This window comes from Bos javanicus, chromosome 22 (assembly GCF_032452875.1).
Source record: "Bos javanicus breed banteng chromosome 22, ARS-OSU_banteng_1.0, whole genome shotgun sequence".
Taxonomy (NCBI): domain Eukaryota; kingdom Metazoa; phylum Chordata; class Mammalia; order Artiodactyla; family Bovidae; genus Bos; species Bos javanicus.
Window position 1 is genome coordinate 44,175,646 of NC_083889.1, and position 21,910 is coordinate 44,197,555.

General features: G+C 44.2%; 1 protein-coding gene across 6 annotated transcripts in view; it reads left to right on the plus strand.

The window, feature by feature from the left end:
• ARHGEF3 (Rho guanine nucleotide exchange factor 3) overlaps nucleotides 1–21,910 on the plus strand; it is a 312,008-nt gene that overhangs the window by 128,404 nt on the left and 161,694 nt on the right. Inside the window, exon 1 of one of the 6 annotated variants that reach the window (XM_061396612.1) lies at nucleotides 5,257–5,456. The exons of the other annotated variants lie outside the window; for them this stretch is intronic. Coding sequence (XP_061252596.1) covers nucleotides 5,406–5,456 — 51 coding nt within the window. The 5' untranslated portion in view covers nucleotides 5,257–5,405. Of the gene's footprint in view, nucleotides 1–5,256; nucleotides 5,457–21,910 lie in introns of those variants that run through there. 6 annotated transcript variants of the gene reach the window in all.

Below are 21,910 nucleotides of genomic sequence, written 5' to 3' on the forward strand. Positions count from 1 at the left end.
TTGCCAAAATCACGTGAGGAATGTGATAAATAACAGTTCAGATTTGTTTAGAGAAAAAAACTGATTCAAGCTATTGCTCGTAACAAAACAAGCAAGATAAGCCCTCAGGATTAGCAATCTGTTGAGACCTCCGTGTTCAAGCCTCATTTATTTTTAGTTCTTGAGTTGCAGCAATAGATGAAGACATTTCTCTTTATTCATTCTTGACCCTGGGCAGCCAGGTCTGCACCCACATTCTTCGCTGCATGCTGTTATCTTGTTGAGCTGAGGTGTTAAGGAGGGCTGTAGAAGAACATCAGCATTTTCAAATGGTGAGTCTCTTAAGTCAAACCATCTTGCTTCCAACCAACACTGGCCTGGTGTGGAGTCTGGACCTGCTCCTCCAGGATGCCCCAACTTGTTCAAGTTTTGCTTAATTTAACCACACTTCCAGCACCAAGGAGTAGATACGAAATTATGCAATAAAAATGTGTGACCACAAGTAAACTCCCAGGCTCTAAATTACATTGAAGTTCTCTTTATTTCCCACTGGCTTTCCATGCATTATGCCTTCCTGCTAACCTAGTAATACCAAAGAGTATTACTGTACCTCCCCTCTCCACCACAGCATAAATTTTGTTTCTTCCTAGTCTTAATTTGAATTTGACAACAGCCTCAAAAGATCTGTGATGTAACACTTTTCTAATGTTGGAAACTTGGCTCAAGCAAGGTGCAGTATACTATTTTAATTTCATTACTGCTTCTACTCCATTTTAATGGGATTGTTTTACTACCTATTTTTCAATTCAATTTGTGGAATTATTTTAAAATGTAAGGCATCAACTGGAATATGGTCACAGGCCCTGAAATTCCCAGAGAACTTCTGAACTTTTGTGAAATCTATGGCTTCTTGGGTGCAAATAGGAAAGAGGTTGAATAAAAGAAATCAGAGTAAAATTTTGAATGGAAACAACCACCATTAGTTACCAGCTTTTAATGAAGAAATAATTCTGCTGAAATCTCACCATTTTGTTTTATGTAAATGAACTTATGACAGCCCTAGTGAATTTTTTTAAATAATATTTTTGGTGAGAAAGTGGCTTGAAACCTTGCAACAGAACTTGCTATAAGTTAATAGGCTAACAGCATAAGAAACACATCACTTTGAGCTCTAGTGACACAAGGAGGTGGGGGAGGGGTGCGGTCTTAATGAGGCCCCACCTGGTGCTAGTCTCTTTGCAGTTCAATGAGAAGTTGCTACCACTGCAGTCATTCACCAAGTGTGGAAGAACAGGGACCTTTATTGCAAACCTAAAGGTGCCTTCTAGGTAGTTTCCTATTGATAATATATAGTGATTCAGGTGTCACATATTTAAAGTATCATACCCTGAGAACTGCCACCCCCAGAATTTCATAGTTTTTTCTTTTTTTTTTTTTTCCTTTTTAACATCTCCCTCTAATTTATGTAGAATATATTTTGACTGAGTATGAAGTAGAACTTTAAAATGAGGCTTTTCTTTGAATTGTCCTGTTTGTTAGTGGTCCTTCTCTCCTCCAGTAGTTTGCAGTCAACATCTGCCGTATGTCAGATCCTGGCTATCCCAGGGCAGGCTTTGGGCAGTCTGTCCTAGGGCTGTGTGCAGAGAGCAGGAGCTCTGAGGTCAGCCCACCTGGCTCCCTGCCCAACCCTGCCCCCTGTAGGCCCTCTGGGGCAGGCTTACACCACCGGTTTGAGTCTCAAGTTTTTAAAAAATCTATGTGGTAGAGACAATAGTAAGGCCCCACCTTGAGATAGTTGTGAAGATCAAATTAAAAAGTTCTCATATTAAAACATCGAAAATCTGCAGTTACCATTAATGGTTTCAGTAATTGTGGCTTTAGGACATTTTAATATCTGTGCACAGGTGCACTTTCATCATGAGTTACATTGTCAGGAATGAGCAACTGAGAGGTGACATTTCACGTGTGTCTCTTAACGCTTGCTGACTGTCCACAGGGCAGGAGCTGATGAACAAAGGTGCTCCCGTACCATGGAGTGCTATGCAGAACAGTCCAAGATGTGAACAATGTGGAAAGAGGATATTAAGTGAAGAAAGCAAGTGCTAAAGTAATGTTAGCTTTGCATTTTTGACGAATATTTTAAAGGTGATAAAACACAAGTTTACGTGTGTTTAGATGGAAGGAAATGTCTAAAGGATCACCATCAATGGTAGCAAACTGGTGGCCCTTGGGTCAAATCCACCAGCAACTGTGCTTTGTGTGGCTTGTACAGAATTAAAAAAAAAAAAAAAAAAGATAGTTGCCAGCATTTAAAAATTGGGAGATTTCATGTAAAATCCAAAATTCCCAGCTTCCCTTGAAAAATTAGAATGTCTGTTCACTTGGGCCATTAGTCCCTTGGCACTCCAATAAGCTGGAACTTTTCTAAGGCAAGTGCTCTCAGTGGTGTCCAGTACCTGCCAAGCCACTTCTTTCCCATCCCTTACCCCCTGGTCCTAAAGGCGTTTAGGTTTGTTCACCCCAAATGGCAACCCACTGCAGTATTCTTGCCTGGAGAATTCCATGGACAGAGGAGCCTGGCAGACTGTAGTCCATGGGGTCGCAAAGAGTCGGACATGACTGAGCGATTTTCACTTATCTGCCTCTGGTTTTGACACAGTGCCTCTGGCACGTGGGATTGTGGTGAGGCAAAAAGCGAGGCCTTTGGGAAGCTTCACTTGTTACACTATATACTTCTGTGTGGTTCAAATGTATTATAATGACACTATGGTACTTTTAAAATGTAAAAATCAGTAGAAAAACGTGTTTGAATAGTTCATGGTATCTTAAATGCCACGTGGAGAAAACCCACATCCCATATCTTTATAAGCTCTCATTATAATGCTCAAAATGAACTTAAGCCTTCCAGAGCAGGAGCCTCTCATTGTGGAAACGTTCCTACGAGGTGCCTTCTGCCCAGGCAATCTCATTACTGGAGTTGTTCTTCCTGTCAAAGCAGGGGCATCAGAGGGAAGGGCCGCACCCGGCTCTTCCCTTCCCTTTTGCAGGCTGTGCCCTTTTTCTCCTGCCAGGGGCTCTGCTGGTCCTCCCGCCCTCCCTCCCTCTGCTGTGGCTACCTGCCCCGGAGCCCACTCAAGTTTCACCTCTTCCACAAAGTGCTGCAGCCCACAGGTTTCGATTCTTCTTTCTCATTCACAGTCAGCAGCCCGGAAGTTAGGCTTAATCATTCTAGGATTAGTTCATGTGAATGTACCCTTCCTCCCCCAGGAAAGAAGGAAACTCCAGTGCCCCGTGGTCATCTCACATTGCCTTTGGCTCCTGCCTGGAGTGGACCCTAGTCTTGGTGGCTGGGGCCCCTGCAGAGGGAAATTCCAACAGGATTCAAGTGCCTGCGCTTATGGGAAAGGACCCTTGGTCCTTGGTCCTCAGAGAATTGACATTCTTCATTAGTTGACCTACTGCCAGGGCTGGTTAAGATTAGCTTATTTACAGGCCTATACAAATCAGGACCTTTTCTATGCACGAGGCCAGAGAAGGAAGCCTTTTTAGGAACACTTCCCTTTCCCCCGATAGCACTGCTCACCCCAGGTTTGCTTTGTGGGGAGTCTGGCTTTGGAAAATAGAGGATCCTGAGGACAAGCTGAAGCCCATCTTTTGTGGACATCGCTGTTTGATTTTCACACTTTACTGAGTGTTTCCTGGGTGCCTGGCCAGGGAGGTACCACATATAGGCCTTGAGGTGACCCACACGCTTGCCTGAAGGGCTTGAGCCTTTTCACAGCGATTTCACTTCCCTCTTTCCCCAGACAGATGGGACCCCCGTCATGCTCTCTGAAGCAGGATGCAGGCCCATCATAGCAGTACTTTCAAAGTATTTGCCTTGCTTGCTAAGCACTCATATGGGTCTGCACGCCACTGCCCTTGCCCGTTCTGCCTAGAACACCCCTCAGAATCTTGCCCATGTGTCTCTGGCTCTAAGAAGCCTTCCCAGAAATTGTCCCTATGAAAAATGCATTTGCCAGGCTTAGTAATTTCTTGGCTCCCTCAACACTTTTTGCAAATTCCTGGCAGCATTTATTTTGTTTCTGGTCGTCTTTGGTTCATCTTTGCACTGCCAGAGCCTGGTGCATCCTTCCATAGCATGCTTATGTAATGCGCTCTTCAGAGACCAAATGTTAGCACCCGGCTGCTGGCCCAAGAATGGATGGGGAGAGCATTTCTGTTAAGCTCGGAGGTTGAGTCTTGGATCGAAGCTTATCAAATGAACCCCTGTCTTTGATGAGTCCCCCCATTGTACTCAGGGCTGAGACAGGCAAAGGCTTTTAAAAATCTGTGCATTTATAAGAATGTCTTGGGGAGTCCTGGGCTCAATCTTTCTGCTGAAATTTACAATTAGAAAGATGGTTGCAAATCGAATACCCACCCTGTTAGAGAACTAAAAAATAGTAAAGTTAAATAAAATAAAATTAAAAAAAAAAAAAAAGAATTGAAAGCTACCCTGGAGTTATGTCTCCTTGGGTTCAAGTCCCTCTGCCACTGTGCTGGGAGGGTAATGTGGTGAAGGGTTGAATAGGCACGGTTTCCATCTGAAACCTTGTAGTTCACGTGACTGTCTGACCCAATAAATCTGGGCCTTGTCAAAGGCAGGGGACTAGGGCACGGTGTTCATTGGTGAGATCCCCAGTTCATAAAATGAGAAATGTCAGGCACGAGTTGTTTCCATAAGGACTCGGAGGCAAGCAGTAAGGCCTTTTGTTAATCCTGTTAAAAGCTCAAAGAGAGGTTTCCAGAAGCAACTCTTTTCAAGGGGCTCTGAAGAGAAAATTTGTCTAGGAAAAAAAGGAACGGATGGGTGGGGTGTTTACCATCACTCTCATTTGTTGAGTTGCTATGAAATTAGGATTCAGCGTAGACTTTGCATGCCAGGCAGGGCCCTGACTCTTGGGTGAAGTTCAAGTGGACTGTTGATTCCTCTTTGAGCACACACACAGTTCTCCTCCCAGTGTCCCTTCTCTATCCATTTCACCCCAACGTTTGGGTCTACAAAGCATGGTATCCTGGCAGTGAGCCCTTTAGAGCTGCCGGAATGCCCAGCATGGCTTTTAGGTGGGGACCCACTTAAGCATTGTTGTTCCTTACAGGCTGGGAGTTGCCAGCCAGAAACTGAGTTTCTGGTGTGCCTTTGAATGCCAGGAGGCAGGGTGCTCTGCAAAAGCAGCAGCCGGCAAGGAAACCGCTGGAGGTGGGGAGCTCTGGGCTGGTGTGGTTCTCGGCTTCTGACAATGTAACTGATGGCCCCCTGTCACTTCCTGTCATACAGCCCAAGTAGTGGGGAGGAGTTCCTTGAGGGAAACCATGCTCTGCTCTGCTCAGAGAATCCTGTCTGAAGGGCGCCGCCGCAGTTAGGGGCGGGGGACTCTGTGTGGATGAGGTCGGAGCGCCCCATGGTGTGGTGCTGCTTCTTTGTTCGTACTCAGGTAAGCTCCCTGCAGCAGGACCAGGGGTAGACGGGCTCTCAGTTGCCACCCGAGCCTGGCTGGACCATTCCAGGAGCTGAGGTGTGGGAGGGGGCAGCCGTCTGCATCGCCCAAGAAACAGATCAAGGAGCTGCTCAGAGCACCTGGGACGATGGAGGCACACTTCTGCCTTGCTGAAGTACATGAATCAGAAAAGAGCTGTGTGGTTGTGCTTAAGACCACAGATGTTTGTGCTTGGTGGGGACGGTGAGTTATGTGGAGTGTCTCACTGTCAGCACTTCCTTTAGCATCTGTGATTGGAAGAGAGCAAGGGGAGCGGGGCTTTCGTTCTTTGCTCCACCATGCCAGTATTTTAATTTTTACAAGACACGGGTTTTCATTAAATGGGAAGGAAAAAGTAAGTGAATGTATGTGTGTATGTGTTTAATAGCAAAGGGGATTTTCATGACCTTTTCTTCTTTGGATTGGAAGATGCCTAAACTCAGTTTGGGAAGTTCATTCTGTGTGGAGCAATTTTTTTTGTAAGTTTCTTTAAAATTCTGGTGTTTTGAATGTGTTCATCGTTGGGAAGATGAGGCCAGATAATACCAGGGGAGACTCAGGCTCACTGGTATTCTCATTAGTAGTAGTGGTGCCTGTTTGAGTAATTTCAGAAGAAGTGGCTGGAAATGTTATGTTTCCATGGGCAGAAGAGTGATTAGGAGCCCTGAAGCTTACTCTCTCTACTCCTTTTGTTTGTTTGTGGCTAAGTGTTAAAGCTTTGGATAAGCCAAAACTGTGTTTCAAAGAAAATCTTCATTGCTTTTTCTGTTTCTTTGACCAGAATTGTGTTTCTAAGACTGATGTTTGTAATACTAATTCCAAGTCTTGTACATGGCCATTATAGACATACATTTTTAATCTTTTCATGTGATACGTGTAGTTTTGCTATCTTTTTCCTTTCCCATCTCACTCACCTCGCTATTCACTCACCCTTTAAGCCTTTGAGATATGGAAATTAGTAATACAGATATGGATAGCAGTTATTAGATATGGAAATTATTTTGTAAGATTTACTACACTTCAGGGATAGTTAATATAATGTTAATAAAAATATTACAGTAATAGCTAATGTGTATTAGACTGTGTTCACATTACTTGCATCAGCTCATAAAATTCTTACATCACTGTAGGGGTTGGCTGTTATCATCATCCCTGCTTTGCAGATGGTGAAACTTGGATATGGCGAGGATAAATACTCTGGATCTCCTTGATGGTTAGCGGTGGGTCATGCTTCAGGGTCAGGCAGAATGGATCCAGAAATGACATTCCTGGCCATGGGTGCCCTTGATGATTTTAATGACAGGGGCCTTCATATATCTCCTATCAAGTGTGGCATCTTCTGTAACACTTTGCTCTCCAATCCGTTTGCAATAAGCTCATTTTGGTGGATGTTTGCCTTGGTCCAATTAGCACCTACATAAGAGGCATCTGCAACAAGTCACTGCCTTCCCTGGACTCAGTTTCACACCTGTCAAACAGAGATGTCTCTAAACTCGTTTCAACTCTGATATGAATCTAAGGTATGACTTTTAAACAAACAATGAAAAACAGTTCTCCTGTCTTTCCTGTTTCGAAGTCAAGTGATTTAACAGATGGTTTTACATACACATTTTCCCAGGTATATGTACTGGAACTCAAAATGTAATTGGCTGCCTGGCTATTGACGTTTATTCCGCTCTTGAAAATATTATTTAATGAATTTGTATTTCTTGGCTCTGAGAGTCTCTAGAGCAGGGATCTTGAAGAGTTGAATCTGGGTGTGGGAGAGGCAGTTGGGAGCTGGATGTGAATAGAGAGAAAGGGAAGTGAGAAACCCTTGAAAGGTCTCATAAATCCATCTTCTGAGGTTTGGCCAAGGGAGCTGTGAGTCTGTGCAGGAATGGTAGCGTGTAACAGTTAAGGGCAGGGTTTTAGAACCACGTAGTTGTAGGTTTCAGTCCCAGATTTGCCTCTTGCTAGCCGTGTAATCCCAAGCACATTACCAAACCTATCAATGTGTTTTCTCCTTGTAAAGTGGGGGTAATCAGTAGTGCCCACCTTATAGGATTGTCTTGAGGAGTAAGTGGAGTGACTCATGACAATGCCGAGAACAGAGCCCACACTCAGCAAACGTGACCCATGTCCCAGCTCTTGCTGACCATAGGTGTCAGTGGCTCCCAGAGAAATGAATCCATAGTGTCTAAGAGCTCAGCAACCGTAGGGCTGTAAAACATCGTATATCTCAAGTGAAACGTGGTCCTGACTGGATCTTGTGGAGGGAAGGAAGCAGCGCGTTACACAGAGAAGTCAGTACTTCATTTTAGAGCCCCAATTCCAGCCATGCTTTTACACCTTTCCCAGAACACCAAGTGGGTGCCATGGAAGGGGAAATTGACTCAAGCCAGATCCTAAAAAAGGCCTGTCTTGATGGAACACTCAGCAGTATGACTCGGAGAGGGCAAGGTCAGGGTGGTGACCCTGCATGTCCATTGGGAGAGAAACAATGGGTGACTTTAGTGCCTAAATATAGACTACGTGGATGTTACTTGGGGAAGCCACGGTGGGTGGGTCTCTTGGGAGGAGCTCAGAAAGCAGCCTGCGTGTGCCAGCCCTCTCTTTCTGAATAATTTTGTCTGTATTCTAAGTGTTCTGCATCCCTTGAGTGTCTGCCTCTGTCAGCCTTATTTATGTCCCTATCTCTTCCCTCCCAAGTCTTCCTTGTAGCATTTACTGTCCCTCTCTCCCTTGTTTCGCACAGACCCCACCCACCCCTGCCATAAACCCCCAGTCTTCTCACTACCTGCCAGTTCTCATGGAGCTGGCGTGAGAGCACTGGTCTGGGAGTCAGGAGTTTGGGGTTCAAGTTCAAGATTTTGCAGTTAACCTTGGCCACTGCTGAACGTCCCTGGCTGCCAGGTTCTCCAGTGACATAATTGGATCCTGGAAGGTAACACTCTGAGTTCACATCCTCACTGCCACTTGACCTCAGGCAAGTTCTTTATCTCTCTGGGCTTTAGTTACCTCACCTGGGAAATGGAGATGATAGTATCTGCTTCTGATACTACGAACAGTTTATAAAATAGTGTCTGTGAAACTCTTGAAACAGGGCATCCTATAGGTGCTCAAAAATGCTGACTATGATTGTGATTTGCAGGAAAAAGGAGACTTGAATAGGACCAGTGTTTTCCTAAACTGCAGTTACATGTCCCGTATCCCCATACCACTTTCACTGTTATTTTTCACTTACTGTTTTTCTTTAAATTATCTAGTTGTTCTTTGGTTTGGTTTTGAGCTTAGGTTCATCCTGAGCAGTAGGAGTGCTAAAGTCTCCAAATACCATGATGTGTTTCCTAAAACACATTACAATAACTTCCCCTTGGTCTGCTGCACATGGTCTGAAATGATCCTGGGTCACCACCAGCTCCACTTCCCACACTGGGGACTGCAGAGCCAGTGGCTTTGAGCGTCTGGGCCCAAGTTGTTGCCTGCTGTGATTTTTGACAGTGCTCCTCCCACCAGAGCGAACAGCCAGCCCATCCTGTCATACATCAGATGCTGCCCGAGAACCAGCGTTGTGCTTGACTCTGTGCCAGGTGTCAAGATGGCTAAAATATGGGTCTCTGTGTCCCCTGCCATCTTCTCCAAATGGGACATTAACAGCTTAGAGAAAGTGTGCTAGAGAGAGCCACAAAATGACCTAGTTGCTGAAATCCCACTGTAAGAGAAACCAGGGCCAGCCACTCTCTGCCTGAAATTTCTGGATATGGGTATAGGAGTATGTCTCAGTCAGCTTTTGCTGAATAACAACTACCCCAATCTCAGTGGCAAGCAATATCAAGAACTTATTCTCATGCTCACAAGTGTGCAGGTTTTCTGTGGATCTGGCTCATGCAGGTCTGTGAGCTAACCCACATGTATGTTCTCCTGTGTAAACCAGAAGATCCCAGAGGAGCAAGCAGAAATACACAATGTTTCTTAAGGTCTACACTCGGAAGTAGTACGTTGTCCTGTCTACCCTGTTCCATTGGCCAGAGCAAGTGACAGAACCAAGCCATGGAGGTCAGGAGAGGGGATAGAAGTTTGCTGAAGAATAAATTAGTATACCACAGAGACCATCTCTGTTTACTCACTCAAATAGCATTTATTGGGGGCCTACTATGGGAGAAGGAAATGGCAACCCATTCCAATATTCTTGCCTAGAGAATCCTGTGGACAGAGGAGCCTGGTGGGCTACAGTCCATGGGGTCGCAAAGAATCAGACATGACTGAGCAGCTAACACTTTTCACTTATGTGGAGTACTGTGCTGTGTTGGGGAGATAAATATGGTACCAATAAGTGATGAAGATGAGAACCACCAGCCTAAGGCCAGGCTTGTATTAGGTCCTAAATACATATACGATGAATGAATATCTGCAAGAATTTAGCATGGTACTCAGCCTCTCATAGTTCCTTTACATCACTAGCTCCCTGCCTTCCTGAAGTCACATGCATCTTGAAATGTTCTCTTTGGAAAACTGCACAAAGTTGTGAAAATGTCTGTGCAGATTGCTGGCCCAGGTGAAGAACTCTGGTCTAATGATGCATTTCACTTCTGTCCTCTTCTCTTTCCTTGCACCTGTTAAGAACATCCAGTGGAAGAAGCGTTTTCCCACATTTGAATGCCAGTGTCAGGCTCAGGGTCTAAATCATGTTAGTTGCCCAGTAAGTGTCTTAATGCCGCAAGAAAACGAGACTGAAGGTGTGGGTGATAGTTCTTTTGTATATGCATGGAGTCGCAGAACTTTCTGATTGGATGAGATAGGAAAGTTCATATATTTTATAGATAGTAAAACTGAGACCCAGAGAGGTTATTTCGTTTGCTTAAAGGCACAGAAGCTAATAATGATGATGATGATGATAATAAATTAATGTTTTCCCCTAAGCAGATAGGGGAAAACATTTCTATCTATGTTCAGTTAGAAAGCAGATGACTTATGCTCAGATATAATTAGGTCTTATTCCCTCAGTACATGGTTAGAAAATGTTCTGATCTATCAAGTTCGTGGTTTATGTTGCAAAATTGAGTTTTCTTCACCTTCCTAGCTAAAGACACAGGTGACAGAAACATATACGCCATGTCTCAACCATAGAATCATTGTGGTGGCAGCCCTTTAGGGCAGCCCTTGTCACCCACCTCTTTCTCTGGGTTTCCTCTTTCTACTCCGTCCCTCCGTCTGTGTGTACAGACTTGGGACTGCAGGGAGGGCGGGGCTGGGACAGGCCATTTGTCAAGCCAGGGGTGGAAGGTGGGTTAGGGCGGTGCAGGGGAGGAACTTGTTCCTGCAGAGTCCTGGAAATCTTATTTGGAGCCACTCTTCTATTCTTAGTCTCGAAGGCACTTTGTTCTCTGGTGCATTGTTTTAACAGGCACCAGGAAATCAGGCTCTGCTGGGGTCAGCGATGCCACTGGTTCCTGCCTGCAGCCACCCAGGTGGGAAGTCTACTGGTTTGTTTCAATTTGTTCGTCATCAAGATCTTTGCTGCCCTTTCTCATTTTGCTGCCCAACCTATCTGCATGAAGCAGGGAAGGGCGAGGAGGAGAAAAGAGATTCCAGTGAGTCTCTTTTTCTTTATAAGCAATAGTAACTGCACTTATTTCTGTGTAAAAGGAAAAATGCTAAAACCCACATCTTAAGAAAGCAGTGTGCCCATTGAAGCAGCATTGTTCACTAGAAATAGAGTGTGAGACACATATAAATTTAAATTTCCTAGTTAGCCACGTGACAGAAATAAAAAGAAACAGATGAAATTAATTTTAATGATTTGTTTAATCCAGTATATCCAAATATTAGCATTTCAACATGCAATCCACATAAAAATTATTAAGGAGACGTTTTACATTCTGTTTTTACAATTCTGAGTCTTGGAATTCCAGCGTGTATTATCCACTCAGAGCATATCTCACTTCACACGAGCCACATATTGAATGCTCAGTACCCACATGTGGGTTCCTGGTGGCCATTGGACAGCGCAGGTCTAGAGCAGTACTATCCAATAGAACTTTACATCATGATGCTCATGTTTTGTGTCTCCTCTGTCTCACACAGAAACCAATCGCCACGGATGGCTATTGAGCACAATACGTGGCTGGCGCAGCTAAGGAGCTGAGTTTTAAATGTTATTTGGGTGTGTGTGTTAGTCACTCAGTGAAGTCTGCCTCTTGGCAGCCCATGGCCTGTATAACCTGCCAGGCTTCTTTGTCCATGGAACTCAGGCAAGAATACTGGGGTAGGTAGCCATTCCTTTCTCCATGGGATCTTCCTAACCCAGTGATCAAACCCGGGTCTCCTGCGTTGCAGACAGATTCTTATCATCTGACCCATTAATTTTCCTTAATTAAAATTTAAATTTAAATAGCCACATGTATCAAGTGGCTATCATTTTGGATAGTGTAACTCTAGAGATTTGATCTTCTTATAGAAATATCCATTTAAACTTAACCAAGGTATCATTTTTCCTCTACCGTATTGACAGAGATTAAAAAGTTTGGTAACACTGCTTGGCAAAGATAATCGAACCTCTCATGCATGGTAGTGGGAGTATAAATTAGAACAGCTTTTACAGAGGACAATTTGACAATGTTTATCAAACTTACAAATATACATTCCCTTGGACCCAGCAGTTTCATTCCTGGATATTAGTGCTGCAGAGTCTCTCACATGTGTAAACTGATCTGTAGAAGGATATTTGCTGCAGCAAAAGATTAGAAACCGCATATCCAGTGAATGGGGGGTGGGTGGACAAACAAGCTTTATTTTTAAAATATAATTTGCAACTATTAAGAAAATGGGGTCTATTTTTATTTGATAGTGTGGAAGGCTGTCTAAGCTATAATGTTAAGTATAGAGCAGTGCATATAGGAAATCAGTCCTGATAATTCCATTGGAAGGACTGATGCTGAAGCTGAAACTCCAATATTTTGGCCACCTGATGTGAAGAGCTGACTCATTTGAAAAGACCCTGATGCTGGGAAAGATTGAGGGCAGGAGGAGAAGGGGACAACAGAGGATGAGATGGTTGGATGGCATCACCGACTCAATGGACATGGGTTTGGGTGAACTCCGGGAGTTGGTGATGGACAGGGAGGCCTGGTGTGCTGTGGTTCATGGGGTCGCAAAGAGTCGGACACGACTAAGCGACTGAACTGAACTGAGTGCATATAGTATAATACCATTTGGGTAAAAGAAATGATATGCTTATTTATGTCTAGAGCAACTCTGGAATGTAGAAGGAACCAATCACAGTGGTGTCCTCTTGGGAGAGGAAGGGATAGATGTGAGAAAGAAGTCTACTTATCATTGTATGGTATACCTTTTTGGAATTTAATCCAATGTATTTCAGTTACTTATTCAAACAATAAGTATTTAAAACACAAAAAAGTAAAGTCCAAAGGAAGGGTGAATCAGAGAAGGCTTCTGAGAGGAGGTGACCTTCAGATGGGGTTGCAAAAGATTCATAGGCATCTTAGCAAGAGGAAAGTTGAGCCTCAGAGACATCAACAAGCAGAACAGGTCAGGCGTGTATGTATACCTGGAGGTGGTCAGGGTGCTGGTATATAAGACAGAGCAGTAATGGAGTTTGGACAGACAACTGTCTGTCCAGATGGGAAGGGGTTTTGTGCAGTGTGGACTCAACCCTGTGAGCCATAGGCAGCCATTCATGATTTGAGGAAAGTGGGAAATGACATGACTGTGTTTGTGTGAAAGACAACTTTTGGCAGAATGGAGGGTGATTTAAAACAGTGGTTCTAAAGTGTGATCCACAGAGCTCCCGAGGCCTAGAAAGTACTAACTGCATAACTTCAGAACAGATTTCGTTCATATGTGTCAACAAAAATAGCACCCCACAGCAGACTGATTACGGAAGCAGATATGTGAATCCAGCTGTCTCCTCTGCAGCCAGACATTAAAAAGAGTTATAAGAGTATGAAACAGTCCTGCTCTTCTCACTATTTTTTTTAACAAATAGTTAATTGTCAAATGTGATAATTAGATTAAGAAGTAATAATACACTCATTTTTAAAATAAGAAAAATTTTAATTCTCAATTTTATTTTCTAATACTGCAAATATTAATAAAACCAACATAAGAAAATACTCTTTGGGACCCTTGATACTTTTTAAAAAAATGTAAAGGGGTCCTGAGACCAAAAATTTTGAGAACCACTAGTCTAGAAACAAGGAGGTCCTGTGTGCTTATAATTCTGGTTGGATCAAAATAAATTTTCGGGAAACAAATGCAGAGCCCGGTAGGAGGCAGGATCCACCAGTGCTGGAGTTGATGTGTTTTGCATATGCGAGCACGATGCAGTGGTCTGGGCAGGGATGTGTGAACGAAATAGTCCGATTGATGGATGGGTTTTGACTGACAGAAATGTTGGTGCATGTCGTATACTCCATTTATGCACTAACAGATATTTCTGTTGTGTCCAGTCCTTTGCTGTTATAAACATCCTGAGCCTCCCTGTGTGTGTGCGTACTCAGTCGTGTCTGACTCTTTGCAACCCCATGGACTGTAGCCCGCCAGACTCCTCTGTCCTTGGGTTTTCCCAGGCAAGAATACTGGAACGAGTTGCCATTTCCTCCCCCAGGAGATCTTCCCAACCCAGGGATCAAACGCACGTCTCTTGAGTCTCCCACATTGGCAGGCAGATTCTTGACTACTGGTACCACCTGGGAAGGCCTGTGTGGGCCTCTACGTGCTCACCACCTGCAAGAATTATGCTAGACTATGTTCTTAAAAGTTAGGCTGTTCACTGATGCCTTGTTCATGGAGATTTACCGGATCTTGACGAACTCAAATAACAAGAGTTGACTGTATGTCTGTCTGTCAGTATGTGAGTTGACTGCATGTATGTCTGTCAATATGTGTATCGTTTCTTTTCCCTTCCTTTCTCCCTTGCCCACTCATTTTGCCCTCTCTTTCTTTCTTCTGCTAACCCCGTGATTTTCCACTCTTTTTCACTGATCATTCTTCCTTCTGTCATTAGCCTTTTTAAAGAAAGTTGAGGTTAAAAACTGGTTTACAGCACTGTGTGTTTATGTGTATAACTTTGTACTTCTGTATGCTCACCACCAAAAATGTAATTTTCATCCATCACCATATAGTTGACCCCTTTGATCCATTTGCCTTTCCCTGCCCCTTCCCCTCTAGTAACCACAACTGTGTTTTCTGTATCTATGTGCTTCGTTTTGGTTGGTTGGGTCATTTATTTTGTTGTTTGTTTCTTGTAGTCTTCATATGAGTGAAATCACGTGGTATTTGTTTTTCTGTGTCTGACTTAATTTCACTAGCCTAGTACCCTTAAGTGGAGAAGGCAATGGCAACCCACTCCAGTACTCTTGCCAGGAAAATCCCATGGACGGAGGAGCCTGGTGGGCTGCAGTCCATGGGGTCGCTAAGAGTCCGACACGACTGAGTGACTTCCCTTTCACTTTTCACTTTCATGCATTGGAGAAGGAAATGGCAACCCACTCCACTGTTCTTGCCTGGAGAATCCCAGGGACGGGGAGCCTGGTGGGCTGCCATCTCTGGGGTCACACAGAGTTGGACAGGACTGAAGCGACTTAGCAGCAGCAGCAGCAGCAGCAGCAATACCCTCAAGATCCATCTATATCGTCACACATGGCAGGATTTCATATTTTCATGGCTGAGTAGTATTCCCCTATGTGTGTGGATGTATGTTATATATGTGTTCCATATATATGTATGTATATATGTGTATACACACACACACATCTTCTTGATCCACTCATCCATTGATTAGTACTTAAGTCATTTCCGTATCTTAGTTGTTGTAAATAATCAAGCATTAGCCTTGAGTCTTTAAAAGATATCCAGGGAAGGTGCCTTTGTCAACTAATTTAATACACATTGGTGGATCGCCTTCTTTGTGTAGAGCACTGGGTTATGCTGGAATCCAGACACAGACATTGTGTTTCAGAAACAATACAGCTAGAATTATTGTCATCTGTGATTTTGAGGCCAATGTAGAATATCATATTTGTTTCTAGAAAGTGTTCCCCAATCTCTGCTATTCTCATTGCCCATCTTCCCACCTTCACCCAGCAGTCTCCTTGGCTACATGTTGTCATCCACCAACACACTGTTAGGAGGAGACTTTGGAGGACACCTGGACCAGTGAGTGGTCTTGCCTTACAGACAATAAACCTGAGATCCAGAGCGAGAAGGTGAGATGCCTAAGGTCATATAGCTAGTTTGAGGACCTTAAAAAGTAGATAATAACTAGGTAACTAGGTAATTATTCTCTAGTTGCTCCATCTTACTACTTATACATCAGATAAGAGAAAGGTAATAACACTTGAAAGTCTTCCCTGGTGGCTCAGTCAGTAAAGAGTCTGCTGCAGTGCCGGAGACCTGCAGTGCAAGAGACCTGGGTTCAATCCCTGGGTCAGGAAGATCCCCTGGAGAAGGAAATGGCAACCCACTCCAGTATTCTAGCCTGGAGAATTCCATGGACAGAGGAGCCTAGCCGGCTACAGTCTATGGGGTCACAAAGAGTCGGACACGACTGAGTGACTAATACACACACACAAAAACACTTGTGATCTGGCAACTTCTCATAACCTTTTATAGAACAGACTTCTGTAAATTGTTCACATTGTAGTAAAGCTAGAGGATGTACACAGATGTAAGTTTTAGAACTATTTAGGCTTAAACTTGCTTTTTTTTTCCTTCACAGAACCATTTTGTATCTGTGGCCAAGGTATCCGGACATTTTCAACAGAGAAGGTTTTTAAATTCCTCATTTGGGTTATTTTCGTCACCAAAATATTTTTTATAGTATATCCTAAAGTGGGCATCACTTGGTCCCCCTGATACACAGCAGAGATTTGAGAGCCAGCACTGTGACAACAGAGAGGGGAGACGCCACCCACAAAGCCAACCAGGAAACAGATTCAACAGGCCTCACTTCCCACTCACTCCCCAAAGCTGAGCCTCCACCCCTCCCCTCCCAAAAAGGGGCAGGAAGAAGGTTCAGAAAAGATAATGTGCCCATCCTTCAACAAAGCTTGGCTCACCCTTTGGGTCCTCCACACTCTCCCGTTTCCTGTGGCTAAAGTTAGACGTGTTAGATATGAATTTCATTTTTAATCCATGACTGGGCAGACAGAGGGCAGACAGATCTCCAGAAGGGATGGGCGGGTGTTGAGAGGATGGATGGGTTAGAAGTCTCTTCTCACTCATTCCGGGGAAGAGGGCAACAGAGTGTCACTTTTTCTGTGCTTGTCAGGAGCAGCAACATCGTGCGCCAGTTACTTTGTGTGACCATTAGGAGAGGGAGTTTCCATAAAGAAAGTGTTTCCTAAACCTCACTCAATTATGAATCATCTTCTGCCATAGCCTTTAACATTGTAAAATACTTAATAGCTTTCTGCAAAACAACCATTTTTCCCTTAGAGTTATCTTTAATGGAAAGTTTATAATAAACAGAAAACCAGTATGCTGGCTCAACTTTGAATACTAGATACCCACAAAACAATGTAACTAAATTCTGGCTAGCTCTGTTGCCTGAGTCTCTCTCCTGGAGAGAGAGTAAAGGTTGAGGTTGGTAAGCATTGAGTATGTGTTAAAGGTGAGGTAGCCCCAGTCCGGAGAAGGCGATGGCACCCCACTCCAGTACTCTTGCCTGGAAAACCCCATGGACGGAGGAGCCTGGTAGGCTGCAGTCCATGGGGTGGCAAGGAGTCGGACACGACTGAGCGACTTCACTTTCACTTTTCACTTTCATGCATTGGAGAAGGAAATGGCAACCCACTCCAGTGTTCTTGCCTGGAGAAGCCCAGGGACAGGGGAGCCTGGTGGGCTGCCGTCTCTGGGGTCGCACAGAGTCGGACACGACTGAAGCGACTTAGCAGCAGCAGCAGCAGCAGCCCCAGTCAGATGCTCCCCTGGTGGCTCAGCAGTAAAGAATCCACCTGCCAAGCAGGAGACCCAGGTTTCATCCCTGGGTCGGGAAGATCCCCTAGAGAAGGAGATGGCAACCCACTCTGATATTTTCACCTGGAGAATCCCATAGACTGAGGAGCCTGACAGGCTAGAGTCCACAGGGTTGTAAGAGTCAGGCACAACTCAGCGACTAAACTACCACCACAGCAATCTGATAGACTGAGAATGGACAGTGACTTGAAAATGGTAACTTTCCTATTGTGTGATCTGCCAAGTAAAGCCTGTCAGAGCACTGTCCCAGTGTTCCACTCGTACCACCTAAACTGCAGGTATCACCTCCAGAGTCCCCTGGACCCACATATGACTTCCTGTGTCCTTCAGCTTGTAGGAGTTTCCAGCCAAGGGGGTTAACATCCTGAGGGGCCCCTCCCCATCAGTGAGGGGGTAGATTGAATGCTTTTACCTCCCCACCTGCTAGTGGAAAATTATGAGCTGTGTCTTATACGGTCCCTCACGGGTGTGGGAGGGGGCCCAGTGGGTTGTTCTCCAGCTCCAGCTGCCCACAGCTGAAACCTGGTGGCTTTACATCTTTTTGGGGCCTCCCTCCTTTTACCACCTCACTGTCTTACTCCTCACCAGTTCTTCGTGGGGATTACCACCCCTGCATGTAAACAGCTTATACCTAAATCGTCACCCAGGATCTGCTGTGGGGGGAGCCCAAATCACAACAGCTGGTAAGCATACCACCTAAAATAATCTTACAAACCACCATGACACCAGACCCATCCTTTGGGAAACAGTAGCCCAAGGTATATGTCCAAATGGTGCAAAGAAACTTATCACTTATTTTTTTTTCTTTAAAGTTCAAAAATGTATTAAAATTCTTGGTGTTCAACTCTTCCATTTTCCCTAACATTTTAGTGATACTCTGTTCTGATGAGTAACATCATTTTCCATTTTTGCCGTTCCTCTTTCAGTATAGTATTACAGCTTGCTAACAAACTTAGTGTTCCCAAATTTGCTTATAAATTTAATTTACTGGGTGACATTTGTCAGTTATTTGCCAGTCTGAGACCTCCAGTGAGCGGAGCTGTGAGTGTCGGTCTGTGGTTACTCAAAGTGTTTGTTTATGCATAAGTGATGAGCCCAGACTAAAATGCAGCAGGCAAGTGTTGCCAAACTCAGAGAGCCACTTTCTAGCAAGCCTTTTACAATATCCTGAGGAGAAACAGGAATTTAAAATTAGGGAGATTTTAAAAAGTGCTTTGTTGTTATTTAGTTGCTCATTCGTGTCCAAGACTCTTTGTGACCCCACAGACTGTGACCTGCCAGGCCCCTCTGTTCCCAGGCAAGAATACTGGAGTGGGTTGCCGTTTCCTTAGGGAGATTAGAAAAGTACTTCCGCAAGATGAAGGTTCTATTTCGGCCTGAGTCTTATAGGCAGATTGAAGGCAGGACTGAAGTTCTAATGGGGAAAGGATTTCTTATCTTTAGGGGGTTGGGCCCATGCCAGCGAGGTCCTGTCATGTGAAACCTAGATTGTTGAGAGAGTGGTGAAGTCCAGGGTAAGATATACCTCGCAAGAAGTCAGAAGCATCTGTAAATGACATGAGATCAAGAAATCCAACAGGAAAGCAGAAAGAGGGCCAGCTTCATGGCCAGGGCTCTGTGCTCAACAGGGCTTCACTATGTGGGCACATAGAGTTGCCCAATAAATATTTGTTTAATATTTGAAGGAGTCAATGCTTGGTAGTCAAACTTGCTTTGAGTTTTCAAGGATGATGGCCTCAGAATGGGTACTCATCCCAGAAGAGTCCCTATACATTTTTTCCTTTCCAGATCTCACTGCATAATTTGCAGGGTCCAGTGAGAAATGAAAATCCAGGGTCCCTGTTTAAAAAGTTACTAAGAGTTTCAAGATGGTGACCGCAAAGCATTATTCTCTATGTGTTCGCATAATGGAAGGTGCTAGAAGTGAACTTGAACTGGCTTCTGCATTCATTGACCTTAGCTTGAAGGAGGAGACAGACATTAACCCAGTTATTACACAAGTAAAGGGTAACATTTTAATAAGGTGAATACAACAAAGAAGAGGCGCAATGAGGCTGAGAGGCCGTAACTGAGAGATTTTTTTTGGTTTGGAGCTATCTTAGAATACCTCCATCATGAGGCTGACATCTGAAGAGTAAGGAAGAATTGGCTGGGAGAAAAGGGGAGGAAAGAAGGTTCAAAGGCAGAGGAAACATAGAGAAAGAGGAATTGGGATTATGGGAGGGAGGTTGGAGCTCAGAGCAAAGTGAATGAGGGTGGAGATGAGAATTGGAACAGTCCTGACTTTGCACGGGATCTTCTGGACACTAACAAGTCTTGAGAAACTCAGGGCTGTTTTCATGACTAACAGTAACAGAAAGATGAGTAAAATTATTCACCCTGAGTTTCCCTTCCTGGCTTCCAGGGCTTCCCTGCTGGCTCAGACGGTAAAGAGTCTCCCTGCAGTGCAGAAGACCAGGGTTCAATCCCTGGGTTGGGAAGATCCCCTGGAGAAGGAAATGGCAAACCACTCCAGTATCCTTGCCTGGAAAATCCCATGGTTGGAGGAGCCTGGCAGGCTACAGTCCTGGGGTCACAGAGTTGGACATGACTGAGCAACTTCACTTTCACTTTCTCTTCAAATAAACTGAGAAAGAAAATTACTCCAGTACAGTTCTCATCCTTATAAATGGGAAATAATGTCAGCAATCATGTTCATGGCCACTGGTCAATCAGAACAGTCATCAGGTACTGTGTGGGAGACTTGTGGAAAGGGAGAAGTTGAACTTTTAATGACGAGGGCCCTTTAGGAGCTCTCACTCCTCATCTATCCCTATCTATGCTTGGTTGGCTTCATCCCATCACTAAAATGTCATCTCAGCTGTTCCTCCTCTGAGAAACCTCCCTGACCTCTCTCTCCAATAGCTTCACCCCTCACCCCCTTTGATAGGCTTTCCTATCGCCCAGGTTTACTTTCTTTATAATTCTTGTTGTTGTTCAGTCGCTAAGTCGTATCCAACCCATGGACTGCAGCATGCCAGGCTTCACTATCTCCCAGAGTTTGGTCAGACTCATGTCCATTGAGTCAGTGATGCCAGCCAACCATCTCATCCTCTGCCACTCCCTTCTTTTGCCTTCAATCTTTCCCAACATCAGGGTCTTTTCCAATGAGTTAGCTCTAAGCATCATGGGGCCAAAGTATTGGAGCTTCAGCATCAGTCCTTGCAGTGAATATTCAGGGTTGATTTCCTTTAAAATTGACCGATTATTACTCTTAGTACACCTTAAAACTAGCTTGTTTATTTGCTTATTATTTTATGATCTCTATTCCCTCTGAGGGCAAGGGCTGTATCTATTTTGTTAACCAGTTTATCTCCAGCAGCTTGCACAGTGCCTGGCATCTAATAGGCACTCCATAAAATAGTTATTGAATGAATGAAACTTCAGAGTGAAGGTCGTTCATCTGAGTCTCATTCCTGGATTTCCATTACCAAAAAATAAAAAAGAGGAATATTGTGGGTCACAGAATCAAAAATGGAACTCTATGGATGACACATCTTGGTGTTTTAGTCTTCATGAAAAGAAATTCTACAGCTTTATATGCACTGTTTGGGAGCTAGTGGGTTTATTTGTTCACGTATGTCAGTCAACACACATTTATTGAGTTTTCTGTGTGTTGGACTAGGCCTTAGTAATGTCCAGCAAAGTTCTAGACATGAAAGAATTCTACTCTTAGTAAAACATGGATTTCCTGGGAAATGGATTAAATGTTGGATAAATGTGCTTTGATTCTGCAAAATCCAGACCTCAGTTTCAGACTTGAGGATAAAAATGACTGGGATGGGCTTTAAAGCAAAAAATCAGGATTAGAAAATGTATCACAAAGTCCTTCCCCCTCCCTGTAGCCCCCGCTGTGGCTGAGCACTACTCCTGCTTTTTACTCAAGACTTGACAGGACATGATCGTGCTGCTGAAGGAGGGCTTCCCTGAATACCTGCCTGTCCCTGGCGTTTGGGGCCCTTTACCTCTCGCCTATAATTTGGTCTTGTGGTGGGGCCCTCCTCCCCTTTCAGAAACAGCTGCAGAAGGAAAATGTCCCTCTTAATCACAGTTGACATCTTTCCAGACACCGCATCAGGAATGGTAACTGGCTTTCACATTACTGTTCTGACAGGTTCTCTGCAGACTATTGCCAGGAGTGTTTTCTCAGGTTAGTCAAGACTGGTCTGAAAACTGGTGGTCTGCTTTGTGCTAATGACTCTAGTCAGACCAGGAAAGGGGTCCAGTCCTTCCAGAGGCCACATTCTGCAGAGCTCCATTGAGAAACATTGTTGGCATATTCAAGTACATCATTTTGAGAGGAGGGGAATTATCTGTCACACAGTTATTTTCCTTTTAGCTGTTTCTTTCCTACTGAGAAACATCTTTAAGAATAGGCAGCTTCTTGTGAGAAT